General features: G+C 36.0%; 1 protein-coding gene across 3 annotated transcripts in view; it reads left to right on the forward strand.

Annotated features, from left to right (window-relative positions):
- The window catches only part of CDK14 (cyclin dependent kinase 14), a 513369-nt gene that overhangs the window by 271549 nt on the left and 218445 nt on the right, over positions 1 to 23375 (forward strand). For all 3 annotated transcript variants that reach the window (XM_030307919.1, XM_030307920.1, XM_030307921.1), the window contains one exon: positions 4819 to 4881. In XM_030307919.1, the coding sequence (XP_030163779.1) occupies positions 4819 to 4881 (63 nt within the window). The remainder of the gene's footprint in view (positions 1 to 4818; positions 4882 to 23375) is intronic.

Genomic DNA, 23375 nt, shown 5'->3' on the forward strand with positions numbered 1-23375 from the left:
TGATGTTGAGCATTTTTTCATGCGTCTGTTGGCCATCTGTATGTCTTCTTTGGAGAAGTGTCTATTCATGTATTTTGTCCATTTCTTCACGAGATAATTTTTTTGAGGGGTGTTGAGTTTGATAAGTTCTTTATAGATTTTTGATACTAACCCTTTATCTGATATGTCATTTGCAAATATCTTCTCCCATTCTGTCAGTTGCCTTTTAGTTTTGCTGATTGTTTCCTTTGCTGTGTAGAAGCTTTTTAGTTTGATGAGGTCCCAATAGTTCATTTTTGCTTTTGTTTCCCTTGCCTCCGGAGACACGTTGAATAAGAAGTTACTGTGGCCAAGGTCAAAGAGATTGTTGCCTTCTTTCTCCTCAAGGATTTTGATTTTTCCTGTCTTGGGTTTAGGTCTTTCATCCATTTTGAGTATTTTTGTATATGGTGTAAGAAAGTGGTCCAGGTTCATTCTTCTGCATGTCGTCGTCCAGTTTTCCCAGCACCGGTTGCTGAAGAGATTGCCTTTATTCCATTGAATATTCTTTTCTGCTTTGTCAAAGATGAGTTGACCATACGTTTGTGGGTCCATTTCTGGATTCTCTATTCTGTTCCATTGACCTGAGTGTCTGTTTTTGTGCCAGTACATACTGTCTGGATGATTACAGCTTTGTAATACAGCTTGAAGTCTAGGATTGTGATGCCTCTAGCTTTGGTTTTCTTTTCCAAGATTGCTTTGGCTGTTCGGGGTCTTTTTTGGTTCCATATAAATTTTAGGATTGTTTCTTTTAGCTCTGTGAAGAATACTGGTGTTATTTTGATAGGGATTGCATTGAATATGTAGATTGCATTGCTTTGGCTGTTCGGGGTCTTTTCTGGTTCCATATAAATTTTAGGATTGTTCCTTTTAGCTCTGTGAAGAATGCTGGTGTTATTTTGATAGGGATTGCATTGAATATGTAGATTGCTTTGGGCAAAGGTTTAAATGTCCCTGACCCTGTTCAGTAATACTCTGGCCATTTTCCATTGCTTTGAAATTTATGTTGTATCTCACTATCTTTCATTTTTAAATAATTTAAACATTTTGGGGCTTTTAAATTTTTTTTTTAATTTCTAGAAAAATAGATTTTCTTTGTTCCTCCTTTTCTTATTCTCTCCCTTTAACTGATTTTCTCCATTTTTATTTTATCCCTGCTGTCATGGAACTTAAGACCCCATTGACTAGAAGAAACATTCCTTGATGTACTAGTAAGAAAGATAAAAATGCTCAATTAAACTGTGATTTAGTGCTTTCTTATCAGAGTTTTTCATGCCCACTAAAAGAGCCCTACAGATATTAATTTTGGCACTTTTCATAAAATCTTACCTGAAATTTTTTAATAAATGGTTTACAAGAAATGTAAGGACCATCTGAGGATAACAGTTACATCTCATGCTTCCATATTTTACCCTCAGATGGTCCTTACATTTCTTGTTGATGACCCATGCCATCAGAGTTACAAATAATCCCTCAAATAAAGCAAACTAAAAAGTTTGCTCTAACACAGGCAATGACAACTGTAGTCCAAATACTGCCTGGAAAATAGGAGATTCATGCTATTGTTCCAATGTCAGAGATAAAAAAGAATTGTAGGTCATAGGGTTGATGAAATACAGTACATTTTGATGTTAATTTTATTTAGTTGTGGGAAGAGAATATGACTTCTGCTTTCTAACTTTTAAGTCTTTATCTGTGTCTAATACATTAAGTTTTTGAGTGTGCCATTCTTATTTAAAAAACGTGTAGCATGAGTTTACTGGGCACAAAAGTAAACATGCTATTTAATTGTGTTATTCATATTCCTTATAACGTTCCTTTTTTTTTTCCTGGTAAATTCTGTTTGTTGATCCTTGAATTAAGTAAGCTAAGCCCCTGAAGATTTTGTGAAATTATCAGTTTCTTCTTTTATTTTTACCAACTTTTGGTATATATTGGTATGCCATGTTGTTAAGTACATAATGTTTAATACATTTTCCTTGAATTCTATTATGTCTGATATTTACATTGATATGATTATTCTTTTTTATTAATATTATCCGTATAAATAACAATATAAATATGTAAGTATGAAGTATAAAATAAAATATAACATTTTTTATTTTCAAAGTTTTTGTTGCTTATGGTTTCTAGATTATATCTTGGAAATAACATGAATTGGATTTTCTTGTTTTGTAAACTGAGATTTTACATTTAAAAAAATGTTTAATGTTTATTTATTTTTGAAGGAGAGAGAGACAGAGTATGAGCGAGGGAGGAGCAGAGAGAGAGAGGGAGACAGAATCCAAAGCAGGCTCCAGGCTCCAAGCTGTCAGCACAGAGCCTGATGCGGGGCTCAAACTCATGAGCTGTGAAATCATGACCTGAGCAGAAGTCAGATGCCCGACTGACTGAGCCACCCAGGCGCCTGAGATTTTATATTTTTTATTAGGAATTTTTAACATGTCATGGATATATAATTATTGATATACTTTCTATTTATCATTTTATTTGTTGTGTGTGAAGCAGTGAACAAATTAGATACAGTTCTTCCTCTGTGGATTCTGTTATATAATGGGCAATATTTTAAATGATACCTTATTTTTGTATATCATTTTATAGGTGAAAAGTACTTTCTCATGTACTATTTTTTTTTAATGTTTATTTATTTCTGAGACAGGGAGAGACAGAGCATGAGTAGGGGAGGGGCAGAGAGAGAGAGGGAGACACAGAATCCGAAGCAGGCTCCAGGCTCTGAGCTGTCAGCACAGAGTCCGATGCGGGGCTCAAACTCACAAACCGTGAGATCATGACCTGAGCTGAAGTCAGTCGCTCAACCAGCTGAGCCACCCAGGTGCCCCTATCTCATGTACTATTTTATTTGTTCTTCAGAAGTCTTCTTTAAGGGAGGTGTTAGCCATATTCGAAAGGAGAGAGGAATTAACAATATGGAGTTACAGAATGGCAATTTGGGAACCAGAATTCATTCCTCAGTTTGGTAAATGCATGATATCAAACTTTTATATAGTCACTCAGGAAAAACTCCATGGAACTCATAATTATCTTTTAGAGTATTTTTTAAGTAAGCTATACTATATGTAAAACTATTTCCACCTGTATTAAGCTCTTCTCTGTGTTTGACATTTTGTTGGGCCAAAGAGGCAATAATTTCCAAATTAAACATAGTTTCTGTCCTCATGGAGTTTGACTTTGATTTGGAAGCTAAACACCTTTGGTGTGGTCTAAGATAAAGGCAATATTGTCTTAGAACATATCTAAGAGCATTTCTTCTGTCCTGTTGCCCTTCAGTTGGCTTCTTTCATTCTCTATTCAAGTGTAACTTCTTTGAGAGACTTTTCCAAAGTCTCTACACCACAATAAATTCCCCTTACTATGCCCTCAAACATTACCCAGTACTGTTCTTAAAATAATATATAACATACTTTATTATAATTATTGGCATGTCTGGGTTTTTTTGTTTTGTTTTCTGTTTTGTTTGTTTGTTTTGTTTGTTTTTTTTTTTTTTTTTTTTTTGCTTTTGCTTTTGTTTTTGTTTTTTCTTTTTGCAACTGTTTAATTTAATTCTGTGTCTTTAGTGACTAGTGTAGTGCCTGGAACACAAGAAAGGCTCAAGAAGTGCACAGTGAATAATCAATGCATGCTAAATTTTGTTCTGTATCCTCAGCAGTACCAACCTGGCATGCAATAAAGGAGTCTGACCTGTTACCATGACTGTAGCAAGATTCTTGAATATAACATAAACTCTAAATTCTTCAATAATTGAAGCTTGATAATGGGGCATAAATACTCATGTTCAGTGGCTTTTCCAGAATGATAAAATGTTTCAATGTTATAAATCTTATAGTACCCTCTAATAAGAGAAGAAAAATTGGAATAGCAACTCTACATGTTTTTTCAAATTTCTATATAATTCATTATATCAACATAAGAAGCATTAAGATGAAAATAAATACAGTTGTAGGCAAATTGAGCTGGGGATATTTTTAAAAGAGTAACAGCAAAAAATGTTACTTAGAAATATTCCTTTTAAGTTACATGCTGTGATAAGCATGGCTGTTTTATGTAAAGGTTGAATCACTAAACTCTACACCTGAGACTAATACTACCCTCTATGTTAACTAAGTGGAATTTAAATAAAAACTTTAAAAAAAGTTATACCTGATATATTTGTCTTAATTTATAATTTTGAAAGTGTTTCTATTCATTTAAAAATATATTTTGGCAGATACATTCAGGAGTTCTGGAAACCTGAAAATTATTTTTTTAATGAATATAGTTATGAGAATTTTAAGTAAATAGTGATTAATTTTGCTAGAATGATATATTTGTAGTATTCTTATCTCATACAAAATAAATAATCGTAACCTGCATTTGCACTTGAAAAATACAAGATAATTGGCAATGTAATTGGTTTAGTGTGTGTTATGTGTATGTGTTTTGGTTTAGTTTTTTTCAGGTATGGTACCCATATTTACAGTTAAGCTTTGTTTTGTTTTGTTTTGCTAAAAAATATATTTTCAATGAGGAGGAAATTAGGCACTTAAATTATGGACATGGATACCTTCTAATACACAGATTATGTGTAATACAAAACAGAGCCTAAAGATAAAGGTAAATGATTCAATTGTGGTTAAAAACGAGAGGGCGGAGAAGCATTCGGCTACATACAAAGAAAAAATCCACCCACTTGTCTTATATTTGCTTTGTTCAGAAGGCAATAGTGACTTTGAAGTAGAAAAATATTGATTCATCATGTTATAGCCAGAGGGATGTTAATACATTTTCCCCTTTTTCTTCCAGCACACTGATTTATGTCAGTACATGGACAAGCACCCTGGGGGGCTGCATCCAGATAATGTGAAGGTAGGAAAAGATCTTTTTAAGCCAGCGGTTAGCATTCTTCATGTGTATTTTTTTTTTCATCAAAGTCTAATCTCTCTACCATAACTTAAAAAAATTGTTGTGTAAAGAGAAGTGATATTGAAGTAAACCATGGTTAGTGCTCTCTTGAGTGATTGGAAACTATGTTTAAACATTAAGTCTTTTCACTGGAATATTATTATTTAGATTTAATTCTATTTTTGTTTCATGCTAATAATAAGTGAGATCCACTGGAATGCTGTTTTAACACTGTTTTTAAGAGAAGAGAGTTTCAGGTAGCTCTCCCTTAGAACTTCATACTAAAGTATCAGTAAGTTTCAGTACAAAATACTATGATCCAAAACGTTATGGTGGGTTCATAGTACATATTTTATTTGTATGTACAAACAGATAACAGTTTCCTACTGCTCTCCTTCATTTCTTTTATTACAAATTGGATTGCTATGTGTCAAAAGAACTAAGTTTTTCTAACATCTGACCTAGCACCCATCTTGGAAATTGTTTCAAAATTTCATGCTTCAAATAGGAGATTCTTTCTTGACATCTGTGAGAGCGTCAGAAGATACCAAAGTTATATATGAAGGTTTAATGATGTGCTCACATTCTGTAATTCAAATGACTACCTTTCATGATCCTGAGAATCAATTGAGTGATATGGATGTATGTAAAGAAAAATTCTGCCCATTTCTTCCTAGGCATTATCTATTGACACCGCTCTTTGCAGCAGGCATGTTTCTTTTGTACTTTTCTCTTTGCTTATAAAAATATATATGCACGTATGGTATTTTGTGTGTGTTTATTTTGCTCTATAAAAACAACATGTTATTGTATGTCTTTTTAAAATATGTATCATGGATATCCTTTAAAATCAATGTATGATTGTAGTTTAATCTTCCTGAAAACTGCATATGAGTCCATAGTATGAAAAAACCATAATTTTCAACTGTTTCTTATTCATGGATCTTGGCTTGTTTCTAGAATGTTGCTATTGCAATGAATTCTAGGGTAAATAATAGTATGAAACCTTTACATTCTTACTTCTTTTATATATCTAGTTAATGGATTTTCTTTACTAAGAGACAAGATTTCAGTTTTAATGAATTTGACTGGAACATTTGCCCACAAGTTTGTAAATTATAGGAGGACTGTTTTTCTTTACTCTCATGAGCATTGACCATAACCAATCATTTTAATTTTTGCCATTCTGATAAGTAAAATTGGAATACCTTTTATGTTAGTGTTTTCTTGGCTGCTAGTGACATCAAGTATCTTTTCACATGTTAAGATCTTGACTATTTGTAATTACATTGCCTGTTCTTATACATTACCTATTTTTCTAATGTTGATTTTCTTATTTTTAATACGTTGGAGGTGATTGTTAATATTTGTGGTATTAATGATGATTTTTATGGTGGCCAGTTATGTTGTATAACTTTTTTAATTAAAAAAATTTTTTAATGTTTATTCATTTTTGAGAGACAGTGGGAGCAGAGTGTGACTGGGGGGAGGGGCAGAGAGAGAGAGGGAGAATCTGAAGCAGGCTCCAGGCTCTGAACTGTCAGCACAGAGCCCAACGTAAGCTCTGATTGTGAGATCATGACCTGAGCCGAAGGTAGACGCTCATCTCTGAGCCATCCAGGCACCCCTATGTTGTATAATTTTAAAATGCAGGAACTTGTAGCAATTCTGAAATAGCACTGTGTTTTAGACAAATAATAGAATCAATATGGTTTTAGACAAATAATAGAATCAATAATAGAATCAATATAGTCTGTTGTTTCATATAGCTCTTTTTGGTTGTTTTTTGTTTTATTGATAGATAAATAATTTATCTTAGATATTTATGATAGATAAATAATTTAAATTCTTTGTTCATTTTTCTTCAAAATCAGTATCTGTTGACATAAACAATTATTTAGTCTTAAATTGGGGAAGAAATTTTAACAGATGGAAAGACTCGTTTCATCAATCTTGGCCATGTTTAAGTCCAACTCCAAACATTAATATCATAACATGAACATAATTTTGTTTTTTTTTCCTAAACATTGAAACATTTTAAGTTCTCTTATTTACACATTAAATGTTCTCTTCTTAGGGTTGATTAGGTTCAAAACCAATAGTACAATACATCCTTACTCTTGTTTCCTACTTTAACCCTGGAGATCTGTAGAGAACCCAATTAGTGAGACCTTCAGCTCTAGGGGACCCAGGGGGCTCAGCTCTAGGGGGCTGAGCCTGCCAATCTCAGTGAAAATCAACAGCTGCTCTGAGCAAACTTTGACTTCTTGACTTCCAAGTTCAGTGACAAGATTGAGATTAAAGAGCTGACTGAACCTTTTCAAAAAGAACCATGACATCACTGGATTTTTATTATTCTTGCTTGGTTTTCTTATCAACCCTCTGTGTGTCATTAGTTATGAGCTAAGTATTGGTGGAAATTTTTGTTGGTGAAACAAAGAAAAAAGCTTATTCCACAAAGCATCACCATGTTCACCATACTCAGGCCAGTGTCACTGGTGATTTTTGTGGCATTTGTAAGTTCTGCTTTTTCCATTACATTTTATTTTTCCTTTATCTCCTAGTGGTCTCGAGGAACTTGACTTCTAGGTTGCCGTTTTTCAGCAACTAGTATGTACTTGAAATCATGTTTCAACAACTCTTATCCAAGTTTTTCAAGCTTTTCTTTTATTCCATGGTCATTCGTTGTTCTTCAAATACCTAGCGTTTGCTACCTATTCCCAGCCCTTGTTGTGCCATGGCAGTAAACATGGTTTAATAGTTAGTGCCTTCCTAGGCTGTGGTGAGAAACTTAATGGTGAATTCATTGTGCAGTCAGAATAGAAATAATGTCACAGAAATTGGATGGAACATATACAGTGAGTCTGGATATTAGTCATATAGAGCAGGAATTATATATACTCAGAAGTTGCTTGATGTGATCACAGATTGATGCCTCACTACATTTTTGCCTTTAAAAGAGAGTGATGTGATTTACCTCTTCTTATACCATTTTGAATAACTGAAAGTCAGCAAAATGTATTGATGTATAGTATCCCTTTACACATAGCTATTGAAATCTCAGCTCCTTCAAAGCATAAGAGACTCTTAAAAACTGAGAACAAACTGAGGGTTGATGGGGGGTGGGAGGGAGGGAAGGGTGGGTGATGGGTATTGAGGAGGGCACCTTTTGGGATGAGCACTGGGTGTTGTATGGAAACCAATTTGACAATAAATTTCATACATTGAAAAATAAATAAATAAATTAATTAATTAATTAATTAATTAAAAAAAAAAAAGAAATCTCGGCTCCTTGAGGATTTGCCAAAATGTACTGGAAAGTCTTACTTCTCGAAATATTTACGTGTACAGGAAATCTCAGTAGTCGTTTAAAGGTCTTCAAACGTGGCTCCATGGCAGAGTCACCTGCAAAGATTTAAATGTATATATATTCTCTCCTCTCTTCCAAATTCAGAATAATATTTAAAAATTCCTTTAAGTAGGAAGAGGTGGGCATTTGCTCAGACCCAGTGCTGAGAGCCCAGGTTGCCTCCCATGATCCACAGTGTCCCCTTGCTCTCCCTGTGACCCTGCATGGCTTTACCTGTGGAGGACATGTGTGCTTGCTAACAACCCTGGCCTGTCACCCTCTCACAGACTTACAGCCTGCCTCTGCTGCTCTTCACTCTGCCGGTGGGGTGATCACTGTGGACAGGGGCTGGGCCAGTAGGTGGGGATGGGGAAGAGCATGAGAGACAGGGTCTGGCCTGTGGTGCTTCAAAAAATAGGTGTCAGACCCATGCTTCAAGGTTGAAAATTGGAAGTGTCTTTTGTGAAGAATCTGATCAGTCCAAGAGAACAGACCTAAAGAATCCAGGCAACTCTACAGCAAAGACCTCCTTTGACATAAGTAACTTGGAGGAAGCAAAGTTGTGTGCATTAAATTAGAGAAAGATTGTAAAGAAGACATCAAAAAATTATCAATACTCTCAAAGATGTATAAGAACTATAGTATATCTATAAAATAAGAATAAGTTATTTTTTTTAAAAAAGGAACTTAGCGAACAGAAGGTTGCTTTAGAAATTAACAATATGATGACAGAGTGGTGCCTGAGTGGTTCCGTCAGCTGAGCGTCTGCCTCTTGATTTTGGCTCAGGTCATGATCTCACAGTTTATGAGTTTGAGCCCTGTGTTGCACTCTGTGCTGGTAGTGCAGAACCAGCTTTGGATCCTGTCTCCCTCTGTTTCTGCCCCTCCTCCACTTGCATGCATGCATGCACTCTCTCTGCCTCTCAAAAATAAGCCTTAAACAAATATGATGAAAGACATAAAAAATAACAAAAAAACATGGGTGATAAAGGTAAAGAAGTTTTCCAGAAAATAGAGTATAAAGCACAGATCTGAAAAATGAGAAAGAAAGTATCAAAAAAAAAAATTAGAGGTCCAGTCCAGGGGATCCAACCTCTGAATAATTGGAGAAAATATGCAGGAGGAATCATCAAAGTAATAGTCATTCAACTACACTTTTTCCAGCTGTGGAGGATGTGAATTTCAAGATTAAGAGGGTCCATTAAATGCCCATAATATTTAATGAAAATAGACTGACAATAAGATTCCTTATTGCAAAATTTTAGAACGCTGGTTTTGAAGAAAAATCCTACAAAAGGAAACGGCTTTACTGTGATAGAATTATAGTGGCCTTAGCCTTTTCAGCAGCAACACTGGAAGGGAGACAGCAGTGGGACAGTGGCTTGAAAGTTCGTATTTAAAATTATTCCCTCAGGGAGCCTGGCTGGCTCAGTCAGTAGAGCATGTGACTCTTGATCTCATGATCATGATTTCAAGCCCTATATTGAGTTTAGAGCTTACTTAAAATAAATAAATAAATAAAATTATTCTCTCAACCTAGTATTCTATACAAACTATCAATTGTGAAGGTAAAGTAATTATTTTCAGATGTTCAAAAAGTTGAACATAATGCCCACTGTGCATCCTTTCTCAGGAAGCTGCTTGAGGATGTACTCCACTAGAATTCAGGGTATAAACCAAGGCAGAGAAGACAAAGAAACCAAGAAACAGAGGCTACCACAGAGAGAGATGCAGGAGGTTTTCAGGACAATGCTGAAAAGAATCCCAGGATGACAGTTATGCATTAGTCTGGGAGAGTAATCCACTGGTCCAGTTGGAGCAGGTCAGGGGTTTCCAGGAGAGATTTCCAAGAAGAGGAAATTGTTAGGTAAAATACCTAATGTGTTTGAGAAGATTTATGAGATGGGAAAAGAGTTTGGTGTTGAATTAGCACTAACTGCAAAGAAAACTAACCAAAGGAAAACAAACCATTAAACAAAAGAACTAGATCATCAGTAACACCAGGAAAACCAAATTATTGGGTGGGGGTGGGGGTGGGGGGTAAAAGTATTCACAGTAAACTAAATGGCTCAGGTCTAAATAATATTTACATAGTCATAATAATTTAAATGTTAATGTTGGTAAAATTAAAAAGGAAAAATACCTCTGAGTGATTCTGCTATAGCCAGGCAAGCTCCTTCCAGGATTAGTATCCTAGAAAAGGTTTTTTGACTCTGTCCAATGTTCTTCTCCCTACACTACATGATTAATACATTAAATTACTGTAAGTAGCTTATTATTTAACTTTATATGCACTCAGTCACATAGTTTTATCATCATTTTCATATTGAAGATAGTACTCTTATCTTCTCTGAGGGCGTGGGAAGTTAAAAAATAGAATGCAGCTTGTTAATGCCTGTGTTTTGGCATCTGAATTGCCATGCACGGAAGCAGACGGCCCTTATTACCATGTTGGTTTCCATGGGAGGCCACTCACCTAATTATGCACTGGCTTTTCTTCACCTGCTTAGACACAATGCCCTCCTCCAGGGTTACATTTAGGATCTGCACTGCAGGTGAAATTATTCTCAAAGTAGTCTGAATGTGACATAGTGACAGATGTCCCACAGGTATTTCTGTTTGATATATTAATGCATTTTTTTCACGTTGTGATATTTATTGTCACTTAAATCTATAAATGCAAAATGAAGAGCATAAGAATAATATTTACTAAGTTAACAGCTGTTCATAAGGCTGAGATGTTAATTTAAAAAAAAAAAACAGTTGAGCTAAAATAAGACCTTGTAATGGTTCTTTATAAATTTAAGGAGATGGGAAAACCAGGTGAGATCCACTTTTATGTTAAAAGAGCATATTCTTTAGTAACTCCAGAGCTCTGTGTTTACCTAAATAGCTTGTAGATCATTAAATGTTTGGAATGTTGTAGATACTGAATATTCATTACAGGGAACAGAAGGAAAGTACAGTGATCAGACCTTTTTGTTTCTAAATCTGGCAATTTTGACTTTTAGTTTGATTATTGGGCAGCATAAAAATATATGTAAAGCATTTGTCTTGGATCCTAAAAATGTGAATATTTTTGTTTAGATTTCATATATCCTTGTTTACAGTAATACTGTGGGATGTCATGTACCTAAGAATTGAGATTGTTCTTTAATGTGAATCAGATAGAATTTTAAGCATTACAAACATGATAGATCATTGAAAAATGAAAGAGAAAAGAACAACTGGAATGATACATAATTTGTGATTTCATAATAAGGCATGGAATTCTACAGTAATTTTATGCTAATTCTCAGCGAAACATCTGTTAAAGTTTATCTTTCTTGATGTATATTCCTGGTAAATACGGAAGTAAACTCATAACAAAAAAATAATAGTAAACTCACAACAAAAAATAAACTCATAACAAAAATTGTCAATGTTAACTAAATTTCTAGAATCATTTGCTATTTTGCCCACAAAATATATCTGTTCTCAACATGACATTGTGAAATAAATATTCACTATTAACTAATGGTTTGTTTCTTAGCATAATATCAATTTTAGACAAATGGGTAATTTTAGCAATTAATTACTTAGAGGGCAATTTAAAATCTCAATCAAAAGCCTGAGGACATTGTCCTTGTTATAAATATTTATGATGATTAAAGGTATAGCAAGCAATTGCTAGAACATAATTGGTATGTCAGAAACTAGTTAGAATTTGGGGGGAAAGATAGTTTATTTTTCCCCCTTTTAAGCCATTAACTATAAATATTATTAGGTTTTGGCTATCATCGTTGAGTCGAATGCAGAACTTGTGTTAGTTCTTCAATTTATAATTTTCAGTGATTTACAGGTTGATCATTGAGGTAAAGAAAATGACCATAACAGCCTAAATTTTACCCTTCATTCAATGTTTCATGTGTTCTTTAAAAATTGATAATCATGAGAGACTAAAAAAAATTAAGGTTCATAAAAAAGATTAATTAATGCTGTCTCCAGGTGATATCTAGAAATGTAGATGCATGAATCTTATTGATGACATTGGATCTTCCTGTATTTTTCTGTAACGTACCTTCATATCCATGTTATCTTAATGGCTTTGCAAGAAGATTCCTTTCAAAAAAACCATTTGCATTTTTTCAACAAAATTGTTTTGGATAATCCAAAATAATCCAAGCGGTTATGAATACTGTACCTTGTTCTCTGAAATATCTGACATGCTACTGGCATATAGCTGAGTTTTATTTTTTTAATTTCAATATCTATATTAATTAAAAAGATATTAGGATTATTATGCTTGAAAAACTGCTATTTTCCTTTCATAGTCCAGGGAACAAGCAGGTGTATAACAGACAGAATAATGTTATGCCAAATTAAGACTGTCTTATACAGATGGCACCGAGAATTGATTCCTAAATGAGACTTTCTAATGTTCAGATAGAAAATCAGATAGCACCTGATTTTCTCTATATTCTACATTAGAGCTCTCATTTAGCTGGTAATGATTTCCTACTATGCATTACTGTGACTATATAGAGGCTTTTCTCATTCTGTATTTTGAGAAATAGGATTATTTCATGAAGGCATTAATGAGTGCTTTAGTCTCAGCACCTGTCCAGGTTTCTTTTGAACATTTTAATCCTATTTTTGCTATAACAAAATAATCTTCCCTATCTAGAAAGTGAAGGATTAACAGTAAAAGAAAGTGCAGCTTCATGTGTTGATTCATATTGTGCTCGACGTTCACAGGGGCTCTAAGCAGTGAATTTCTGGTTAAGATGTGGGGCCCACTTTCCGCCGTTCAGATCATGTCGTTTGTATCTTTGGCATCATATGCTTGCTTATCTGCTTGTAACAGTTTGGATCAGACAAAGGAATCAAGGCAGGTAATTAAACAACAGACTCTTTCTTAGAAGTGCTTTGAAACCTGGATTTAAAAGAAATCACCCCAAAGATTTATGAAGTAAAACCATCAGAAGAATGCCATATGATATTTTGTTGAGATGGAAGATGATCGTAAATGGAATCACCCAGCTTGGGGAGTACCCAGTGGGAATACACCTTCCTGGGTTTTAAGCTTAAGCCATTCACTTTGCCTCTCTCCCCTTTAAGGGTTAAGATGGATCCTGCACTTGACCTCTTTGTTTGCATGTTTTCCAAGGCAAACAAGAGGACCCAGGAGGGAAATCAGGCTGAGTAATAGAGTTATGTACACACTACCAAAGATATTTGTAATTTTTTTGCACAGGTACAGCCTTCATGTGACTAGCCAGTACATCTCATTAATGTTTTGTCATAATGTATCCATTCCTATTATTTGAGACCTATCTGAGAGGATGTAAAGAGAGGTCTTTTGATCACTGTATCCAAATTCAAAGTGTTTCCTGCATTCCATTTGAAATTTCTTTTTCTCAGTGCTACAGCTTATACATAGAAGCTTTCTCTAAGACCCTTAGACTCAATGTTTATCACCTTTGCCAGTTTTTCAGTCTGCATCTCTCTCACACACACACTTTTTTTTTTTTGTAATTTTATTGCGTTTTTATCTGAAAGTCAGGACCTCTCACTCCCCTTCACCCATTTTGCCCATCTCCCTATTCCCCTCTTCTCGGGCAACCACCAATTTCCTATTTATGGGTCTATTTCTACTTTTTTTGTTTGCTCATTTGTTTTGTTTTTAGATTCCATATGTAAGTGAATCATATGGTATTTGTCTTTCACTTAGCATAATACCCTCTAGGTCCATCCATGTTGTCACAGATGCCAAGATCTCATTTTTTATGGCTGAGTAATATCCCATTGTATGTATGTATGTATACTTCTTCATCCATTCATCTGTCAGTGGACACTTGGTTTGCTTCCATATCTTGGCTATTGTAAATAATGCTGCAATAAAACATACGGGTCCATATATCTTTTTTAATTAGTATTTTCATTTTCTTTAGATAAATACCCAGTAGTAGAATTACTGGATTACATGATATTTGTATTTTCAATTTTTTTTTAGTGCATCCATACTATTTTCCATAGTGGTTCCATTGGTTAGCACTCCCACCAACAGTGTACAAAGGTTTCTTTTTCTCCAGTTCTTGCCAATACTTGTTATTTCTTGTCTTTTTGATTCTAGCCGTTCTGACAGGTGTAGGTTGATATCTCATTGTGGTTTTGATTTGCCTTTCCCTGATGATGAGTGATGTCGAACCTCATGTATCTGTTGGCCATCTGTATGTCTTCTTTTGAAAAATGTCTATTTAAGTCCTCTGCTCACTTCTTAATTGGGTTAATTGGGTTTTTTGGTATTATATAAATTCTACATATATTTTGGATATAAAACCCTTATCAGATCATTTTCAAATATCATCTTTCATTTCAGTAGGCTGCCTTTTTGTTTCATTGATGGTTTCCTTTGCTGTGCAGAAGCTTTTTATTTTGGTGTAGTCCAAATAGTTTATTTTTGCTTTTGTTTCCCTTGCCTGAAGAGACATGTCTAGAAAAATGTTTCTGTAGAACAATGTCAAAGATTACTGTTTGTGTTCTCTTCTAGGAGTTTCATGGTTTCAGGTCTCACATTTAGGTCTTTAATCCATTTTGAGTTTATTTTTGTTTATGGTGTAAGGAAGTAGTCCAGCTTCGTTCTTTTGCATGTAGTTGGCCAGTTTTTCCTGGATCATTTATTTAAGACACTGTCTTTTTAAAAAAATTATTATTTTTTTTTAATTTTTTTTAATTTACCTCCAAGTTAGTTAGCATATAGTGCAACAATGATTACAGGAGTAGATTGATTCCTTAATGCCCCTTACCCATTTAGCCCATCCCCCCTCCCACCACCGCTCCAGCAACCTTCTGTTTGTTCTCTATATTTAAGAGTCTCTTATGTTTCGTCCCCCTCCCTGTTTCTATATTATTTTTGCTTCCCTTCCCTTATGTTCATCTGTTTTGTTTCTTAAAGTCCTCATATGAGTGAAGTTATATGATAGTTGTCTTGCTCTGACTGACTAATTTTGCTTAGCATAATACCCTCTAGTTCCATCCATGTAGTTGTTAATGGAAAGATTTCATTCTTCTTGATTGCTGAGTAATACTCCATTGTGTGTGTGTGTATATATATATATATATATATATATATATATATATATATACATACCATATCTTCTTATATTTTTTTTCATATCTTCTTTATCTGTTCATCCATCGATGGACATTTGGGCTCTTTCCATACTTTGGCTATTGTTGATAGTGCTGTTATAAACACTGGGATGCATGTATCCTTTCGAAACAGCACACCTGTATCCCTTGGGTAAATACCTAGTAGTGCAGTTGCTGGGTCACAGGGTAGTTCTATTTTTAATTTTTTGAGGAACTTCCATACTGTTTTCCAGAGTGGCTGCACCAGTTTGCATTCCCACCAGCAGTGCAAAAGAGATCCTGTTTCTCTGCATCCTCGCCAACATCTGTTGTTGCCTGAGTTTTTCATGTTAGCCATTGTGACAGGCGTGAGGTGGTATCTCATTGTGGTTCTGATTTGTATTTCCCTGATGATGAGTGATGTTGAGCATTTTTGCATGTGTCAGTTGGCCATCTGGATGTCTTCTTTGGAGAAGTGTCTATTTATGTCTTTGTCCATTTCTTCACTGGATTATTTGTTTTTTGGGTGTTGAGTTTGATAAGTTCTTTGTAAATTTTGGATACTAACCCTTTATCTGATATGTCATTTGCAAATATCTTCTCCCATTCTGTCGGTTGCCTTTTAGTTTTGCTGATTGTTTCCTTCACTGTGTATAAGCTTTTTATTTTGACAGGTCCTAATAGTTCATTTTTGCTTTTGTTTCCCTTGCCTCTGGAGACATGTTGAGTAAGAAGTTGCTGCGGCCAAGATCAAAGAGGCTGTTGCCTGCTTTCTCCTCGAGGATTTTGATGGCTTCCTCTCTCATGTTTAGGTCTTTCACCCATTTTGAGTTTATTTTTGGGTATGGTGTAAGAAAGTGGTCCAGGTTCTTTTTTCTGCATGTTGCTGTCCAGTTTTCCCAGCATCACTTGCTGAACAGACTGTCTTTATTCCATTGGATATTTTCTGCTTTGTCAAAGATGAGTTGGCCATTCGTTTGTGGGTCTATTTCTGGGTTCTCTATTCTGTTCCATTGATCTGAGTGTAAGACACTGTCATTTTTTCATTGTATACGCTTGCCTCTTTTGTCATAGATTAATTGACCATATAAGCATAGATTTATTTCTCAGCCATCCCCCTATCTTTTTTAAAAAGTTGTATTCATATCTTATCAATTGATATTAAGACAATTCATGTTGACTTAGTGTCTAGGATGTTACTTTAGGCATTAAAATCATTTTAAACTTCATTTATTACTATTCATTGTGTGTAAAAAAAAGAAAGACCCTTTAGTTAGGGGAGAGTAGCAAGCATACATTCACAAATGTAGTTGAGAAAAACTTGTATTTCATGCAATTTCTTTTAGTTCTAAAAAGTACATATCAATGAGGTCAGTTTTATAACTCTGAACTGTATTGACAAGTAGAAACCTCATAACAACAGGTCTTAAGAAGATTATATGATCCAAATTCCTTGAAACAACTGTTTCAGTTTTTTTCTTGGAAACTTATGTTGGATAACTATTAAAGCCAATAGCTTAAGTTTGACTATCTTCTTTCTAGTTATCTGGGGAATATTTCTAGTACTAATTTTAGGGTTTTGACCAACTTTATTAAAGGGAAAATTCTCACCCTCAGCCTTACCAGCTTGCTTCATTATATACACAAACCCTAATAATGTGGAAACCTACTTACTATATTAGAACTTCTTTCAGGGAACTTGGCAAAACAAAGATCTGTCTTTCAATCCCTTTTGACTCCTTTTAAATATCCCAGCTCTGGTTCCCAAGGTTTCAATCTGCCTGCTTAAGGCGGGTGTCTCTGTGTCTTGAACAACACCTTGCTTGATATCTACCATTGCCCTGAGGCTAGAAGAGAAGACAGAGTGGGTGGCCAATTTACCTGGTATGCTCAAAGATCACAGGAAGTGTGTAAAATCTTTCCCCGAAGAGCTTTCCCAAGTCCCAGCAGTTCTCATTTTTGGAGTTCTTCCTCTCCAGAAATACATCCTCTTTAGGAATAAGATATTAATGTTTAAATATTTTAGACAATGTGTATTAAATAGCTGTTACATTTTCTTGAAATGATAAAATGTTATGTATCTCAGTACCTTGAAGGAGTAGAGCAAAGGAGAAGACCATTGAATGAAAGATCTCAAAAAGGACAAAAAGTGGCAAGACAAGTTCCCCCTGCTACTCAGATATTCCAAAAGCTGCACCTGTCTGTAGTACGTGGCAAAAAAGTACATACCTACAACCTGATGCCTGGGCATGAATGTCTGTGTTTTACACCATCCAGTAATACATTTCACACCATCAAGTGTGTCTAAAGTGACACAAATTATACCATAATATTTATTTCTGTCTCCCTTACATCTCTATGTAACATTCTAATTATTCTTTTTAAAAACTTTAACACATCAAACTGCGATGATGTTTTATAAAATAGAAACTGTTTGGCACGAGTTCTGTATATTGTATTCGAAATTAGGATTTGGTATTTGCATCAGGTATTTGCACATTTGAACGTCACCTAAGTGAAATGAATCATGATGAATCATACTGTGGCCTTTAAAAATTGAAGAAGACCTACTCTTGTAATGAAACCATTCTCTGATGTATATTATAAAATATTTTGACATTTATCACATAAACTCAAAGTTTCTAATTATTTTTCATCTCTAGAAAGCTTGATGTCTGCATAATTTCATGTTTGCATAGCCTATGGGTTTTTAAACAATACAGTTGTTAAACATATTATTTCAAGTATTTATTGCCCATGTACAACTTTGGTTTATTTGCCATTGTCATATTTTCTGGCCTTAGATTCACACAATATATAGCTATTCAAATAGTACACATACTGAAAAAAAAATCAAACAGTACATAAGCAGTACTCTTAATTTTGAGTGTCAGAGCAAGACAACAATAGGTTCAAATATTAGTATTACCTCTTACTTGCTAGGTGTCCCTTTGGCCAATTCATTTAATTTCTCTGAGCCTTTGTTTCTTTATCTGTGAAATAGGGATAATAGCATCTATCTGGCAGAAGTGTTGGGAGGATTAAATTACCTAAATGAGTGTAAAACACTTAGTGCAATGTCTGTCATAGTAATCACTTAATAAGTGGCAGTTATTATACTCTTCTGTTATTGATAAAATTATGAAATGATACAATATCACAATGTGAATGACTGTTAAAGATAACTAAGACTCAACCAGTCATTTAAGTTACAGAGATGAGAGATTTAAGATACAGAGATGTTAAACTTGGCCCCCAGAAGGCAAAAAAAGTATGTGAACTAAATGTCTTTGTAAGAACTGGTTGTATACCATAAGACATAGGGTCCATTGCTAATAGTTCTAATAAGCTTTCTGTAAGCCCCAAGAGACTCTAGACATTCCTCAAAGAAAGTTGACCCATGACAATCTATAAGATGTTCACTGTGCTTAGTCTCACATTAAGTGGAACCACAGATATTAAATAATGCATGCGTTTCAGACCATTCGCAAAACCTAATGACTGTAAACATTGAGATAAAGAACATCTGGGATTGGAGGAGGGGAAGATGGCGGCGTAGGAGGACGCTGGGCTCACCGAGCGTCCTGCTGATAACTTAGATTCCACCTACACCTGCCTAAATAACTCAGAAAACCGCCAGAGGATTAGCAGAACGGAGTCGCCAGAGCCAAGCGCAGACGAGAGTCCCACGGAAGAGGGTAGGAAGGGCGGTGAGGCGGTGCGCGCTCCACAGACTGGCGGGAGGGAGCTGGGGCCGAGGGGCAGCCTGCCAGCCAAGCAGAGCCCCCGAGTCTAGCTGGCAAAAGCAGAGGGGCCTGACTGACTGTGTTCTGACAGCAAGCGCAACTTAGACTTAGCGTCTGGGAGGTCATAAGTTAACAGCTCTGATCGGAAAGCGGGAAGGCTGGAGGACAAAGGGAGGGAGAGTTGCTGAGCCCCGGGAGGACAGAGCTCAGGTTGGCGGGGAACAAAGGCGCTCGCCAGCGCCATCTCCCTCGCCCATCCCCCAGCCAAAATCTCAAAGGGAACCAGTTCCTGCCAGGGAACTTGCTTGCACCACGCAAACACCCAACATTGTGCTTCTGCAGATCCATCCCTCGGCAGCAGGTCTGACTCCCTCTGCATGCCGCAGGGCCCCTCCCTAAGTGGATCACGGAAGGATAAGCAAGCTGAGCCTGCCCCTCCCACCCCTGTGCACCTTGCCCATCCACCCCAGCTAATATGCCAGATCCCCAGCACCACAAACCTGGCAGTGTGCAAGTAGCCCAGACGGGCCATGCCACCCCACAGTGAATCCCACCCCTAGGAGAGGGGAAGAGAAGGTACACACCAGTCTGACTGTGGCCCCAGCGGTGGGCTGGGGGCAGACATCAGGTCTGACTGCGGCCCCGCCCACCAACGCAAGTTATTCAGGACAGCACAGGGGAAGTGCCCCGCAGTTCCCCACCACTCCAGGAACTATCCAAAATGACGAAACGGAAGAATTTCCCTCAAAAGAAACTCCAGGAAATAACAACAGCTAATGAACTGATCAAAAAGGATTTAAACAATATAACAGAAAGTGAATTTAGAATAATAGTCATAAAATTAATCGCTGGGCTTGAAAACAGTATAGAGGACAGCAGAGAATCTATTGCTACAGAAATCAAGGGACTAAGGGACAGTCATGAGGAGCTAAAAAATGCTATAAATGAACTGCAAAATAAAATGGAAATGACCACAGCTCGGATTGAAGAGGCAGAGGAGAGAATAGGTGAACTGGAAGAAAAAATTATGGAAAAAGAGGATGCTGAGAAAAAGAGAGATAAAAAAATCCAGGAGTATGAGGGGAAAATTAGAGAAATAAGTGATGCGCTAAAGAGAAATAATATACGCATAATTGGTATTCCAGAGGAGGAAGAGAGAGGGAAAGGTGCTGAAGGTGCACTTGAAGAAATAATAGCTGAGAACTTCCCTGATCTGGGGAAGGAAAAAGGCATTGAAATCCAAGAGGCACAGAGAACTCCCTTCAGACGTAACTTGAATCGATCTTCTGCACGACATCATAGTGAAACTGGCAGAATACAAGGATAAAGAGAAAAGTCTGAGCAGCTAGGGATAAACGTGCTCTAACATATAAAGGGAGACCTATAAGACTCGTGACCGATCTCTCTACTGAAACTTGGCAGGCCAGAAAGGAATGGCAGGAGATCTTCAATGTGATGAACAGAAAAAATAAGCAGCCGAGAATCATTTATCCAGCAAATCTGTCATTTAGAATAGAAGGAGAGATAAAGGTCTTCCCAAACAAACAAAAACTGAAGGAATTCATCACCACTAAACCAGCCCTACAAGAGTTCCTAAGGGGGATCCTGTGAGACAAAGTACCAGAGACATTGCTACAAGCATGAAACCTATGGACATCACAATGACTCTAGACCCGTATCTTTCTATAATAACACTGAATGTAAATGGACTAAATGCACCAACCAAAAGACATAGGGTATCAGAATGGATAAAAAACAAGACCCATCTATTTGCTGTCTACAAGAGACTCATTTTAGACCTGAGGACACCTTCAGATTGAAAGTGAGGGGATGGAGAACTATTTATCATGCTACTGGAAGTCAAAAGAGAGCTCGAGTAGCCATACTTATATCAGACAAACTAGACTTTAAATTAAATTCTTTAACAAGAGATGAAGAAGGGCATTATATAATAATTACAGGGTCTATCCATCAGGAAGAGCTAACAATTATAAATATCTATGCACCGAATATGGGAGCCCCCAAATATATAAAACAATTACTCACAAACATAAGCAACCTTATTGGTAAGAATGTGGTAATTGTAGGGGACTTTAACACCCCACTTACAACAATGAATAGATCATCTAGACATATGGTCAATAAAGAAACAAGGGCCCTGAATGATACATTGGATCAGATGGACTTGACAGATATATTGTAAGTCTGCATCCCAAAGCAACAAATATACTTTCTTCTCGAGTGCACATGGAACATTCTCCAAGGTAGATCACATACTGGGTCACAAAACAGCCCTTCATAAGTACACAAGAATTGAGATCATACCATGCATACTTTCAGACCACAATGCTATGAAGCTTGAAATCAGCCACAGGAAAAAGTCTGGAAAACCTCCAAAAGCATGGAGGTTAAAGAACGCCCTACTAAAGAATGAGTGGGTCAACCAGGCAATTAGAGAAGAAATTAAAAAATATATGGAAACAAATGAAAATGAAAATACAACAATCCAAACACTTTGGGATGCAGCGAAGGCAGTCCTGAGAGGAAAATACATTGCAATCCAGGCCTATCTCAAGAAACAAGAAAAATCCCAAATACAAAATCTAACAGCACACCTAAAGGAAATAGAAGCAGAGCAGCAAAGACACCCCAAACCCAGCAGAAGAAGAGAAATAATAAAGATCAGAGCAGAAATAAACAATATAGAATGTAAAAAAACTGTAGAGCAGATCAATGAAACTAAGAGTTGTTTTTTTGAAAAAATAAACAAAATTGATAAACCTCTAGCCAGGCTTCTCAAAAAGAAAAGGGAGATGACCCAAATAGATAAAATCATGAATGAAAATGGAATTATTACAGCCAGTCCTTCAGAGATACAAGCAATTATCAGGGAATACTATGAAAAAATTATATGCCAACAAACTGGACAACCTGGAAGAAATGGACAAATTCCTGAACACCCACACACTTCCAACACTCAATCAGGAGGAAATAGAAAGCTTGAACAGACCCATAACCAGCGAAGAAATTGAATCAGTTATCAAAAATCTCCCAACACATAAGACTCCAGGACCAGATGGCTTCCCAGGAGAGTTCTACCAGACGTTTAAAGCAGAGATAATACCTATCCTTCTCAAGCTATTCCAAAGAATGGAAAGGGAAGGAAAACTTCCAGACTCATTCTATGAAGCCTGTATTACTTTGATTCCTAAATCAGACAGAGACCCAGTAAAAAAAGAGAACTACAGGCCAATATCCCTGATGAATATGGATGCAAAAATTCTCAATAAGATACTAGCAAATCGAATTCAACAGCATATAAAAAGAATTATTCACCATGATCAAGTGGGATTCATTCCTGGGATGCAGGCCTGGTTCAACATTTGCAAATCAATCAACGTGATACATCACATTAATAAAAGAAAAGATAAGAACCATATGATCCTGTCAATCGATGCAGAAAAGGCATTTGACAAAATTCAGCATCCTTTCTTAATAAAAACCCTCGAGAAAGTCGGGTGGAAGGAACATACTTAAAGATCATAAAAGCCATTTATGAAAAGCCCACAGCTAACATCATCCTCAATGGGGAAAAACTGAGAGCTTTTTCCCTGAGATCAGGAACATGACAGGGATGTCCACTCTCACTGCTATTGTTTATCATAGTGTTGGAAGTTCTAGCATCAGCAACCAGACAACAAAAGGAAATCAAAGGCATCAAAATTGGCAAAGACGAAGTTAAGCTTTCACTTTTTGCAGATGACATGATACTATACGTGGAAAATCCGATAGACTCCACCAGAAGTCTGCTAGAACTGATACATGAATTTAGCAAAGTTGCAGGATACAAAATCAATGTACAGAAATCAGTTGGAATCTTATACACTAATAATGAAGCAACAGAAAGACAAATAAAGAAAATGATCCCATTCACAATTGCACCAAGAAGCATAAAATACCTAGGAATAAATATAACCAAAGATGTAAAGGATCTGTATGCTGAAAACTATAGAAAGCTTATGAAGGAAATTGAAGAAGATATAAAGAAATGGAAAGACATTCCGTGCTCATGGATTGGAAGAATAAATATTGTCAAAATGTCAATACTACCCAAAGCTGTCTACACATACAATGCAATCCCAATCAAAATTGCACCAGCATTCTTCTCAAAGCTAGAACAAGCAATCCTAAAATTCATATGGAACCACAAAAGGCCCCAAATAGCCAAAGTAATTTTGAAGAAGACCAAA

The sequence above is a fragment of the Lynx canadensis genome, chromosome A2, assembly GCF_007474595.2.
Source record: "Lynx canadensis isolate LIC74 chromosome A2, mLynCan4.pri.v2, whole genome shotgun sequence".
In the NCBI taxonomy this organism is placed as follows: Eukaryota; Metazoa; Chordata; class Mammalia; order Carnivora; family Felidae; genus Lynx; species Lynx canadensis.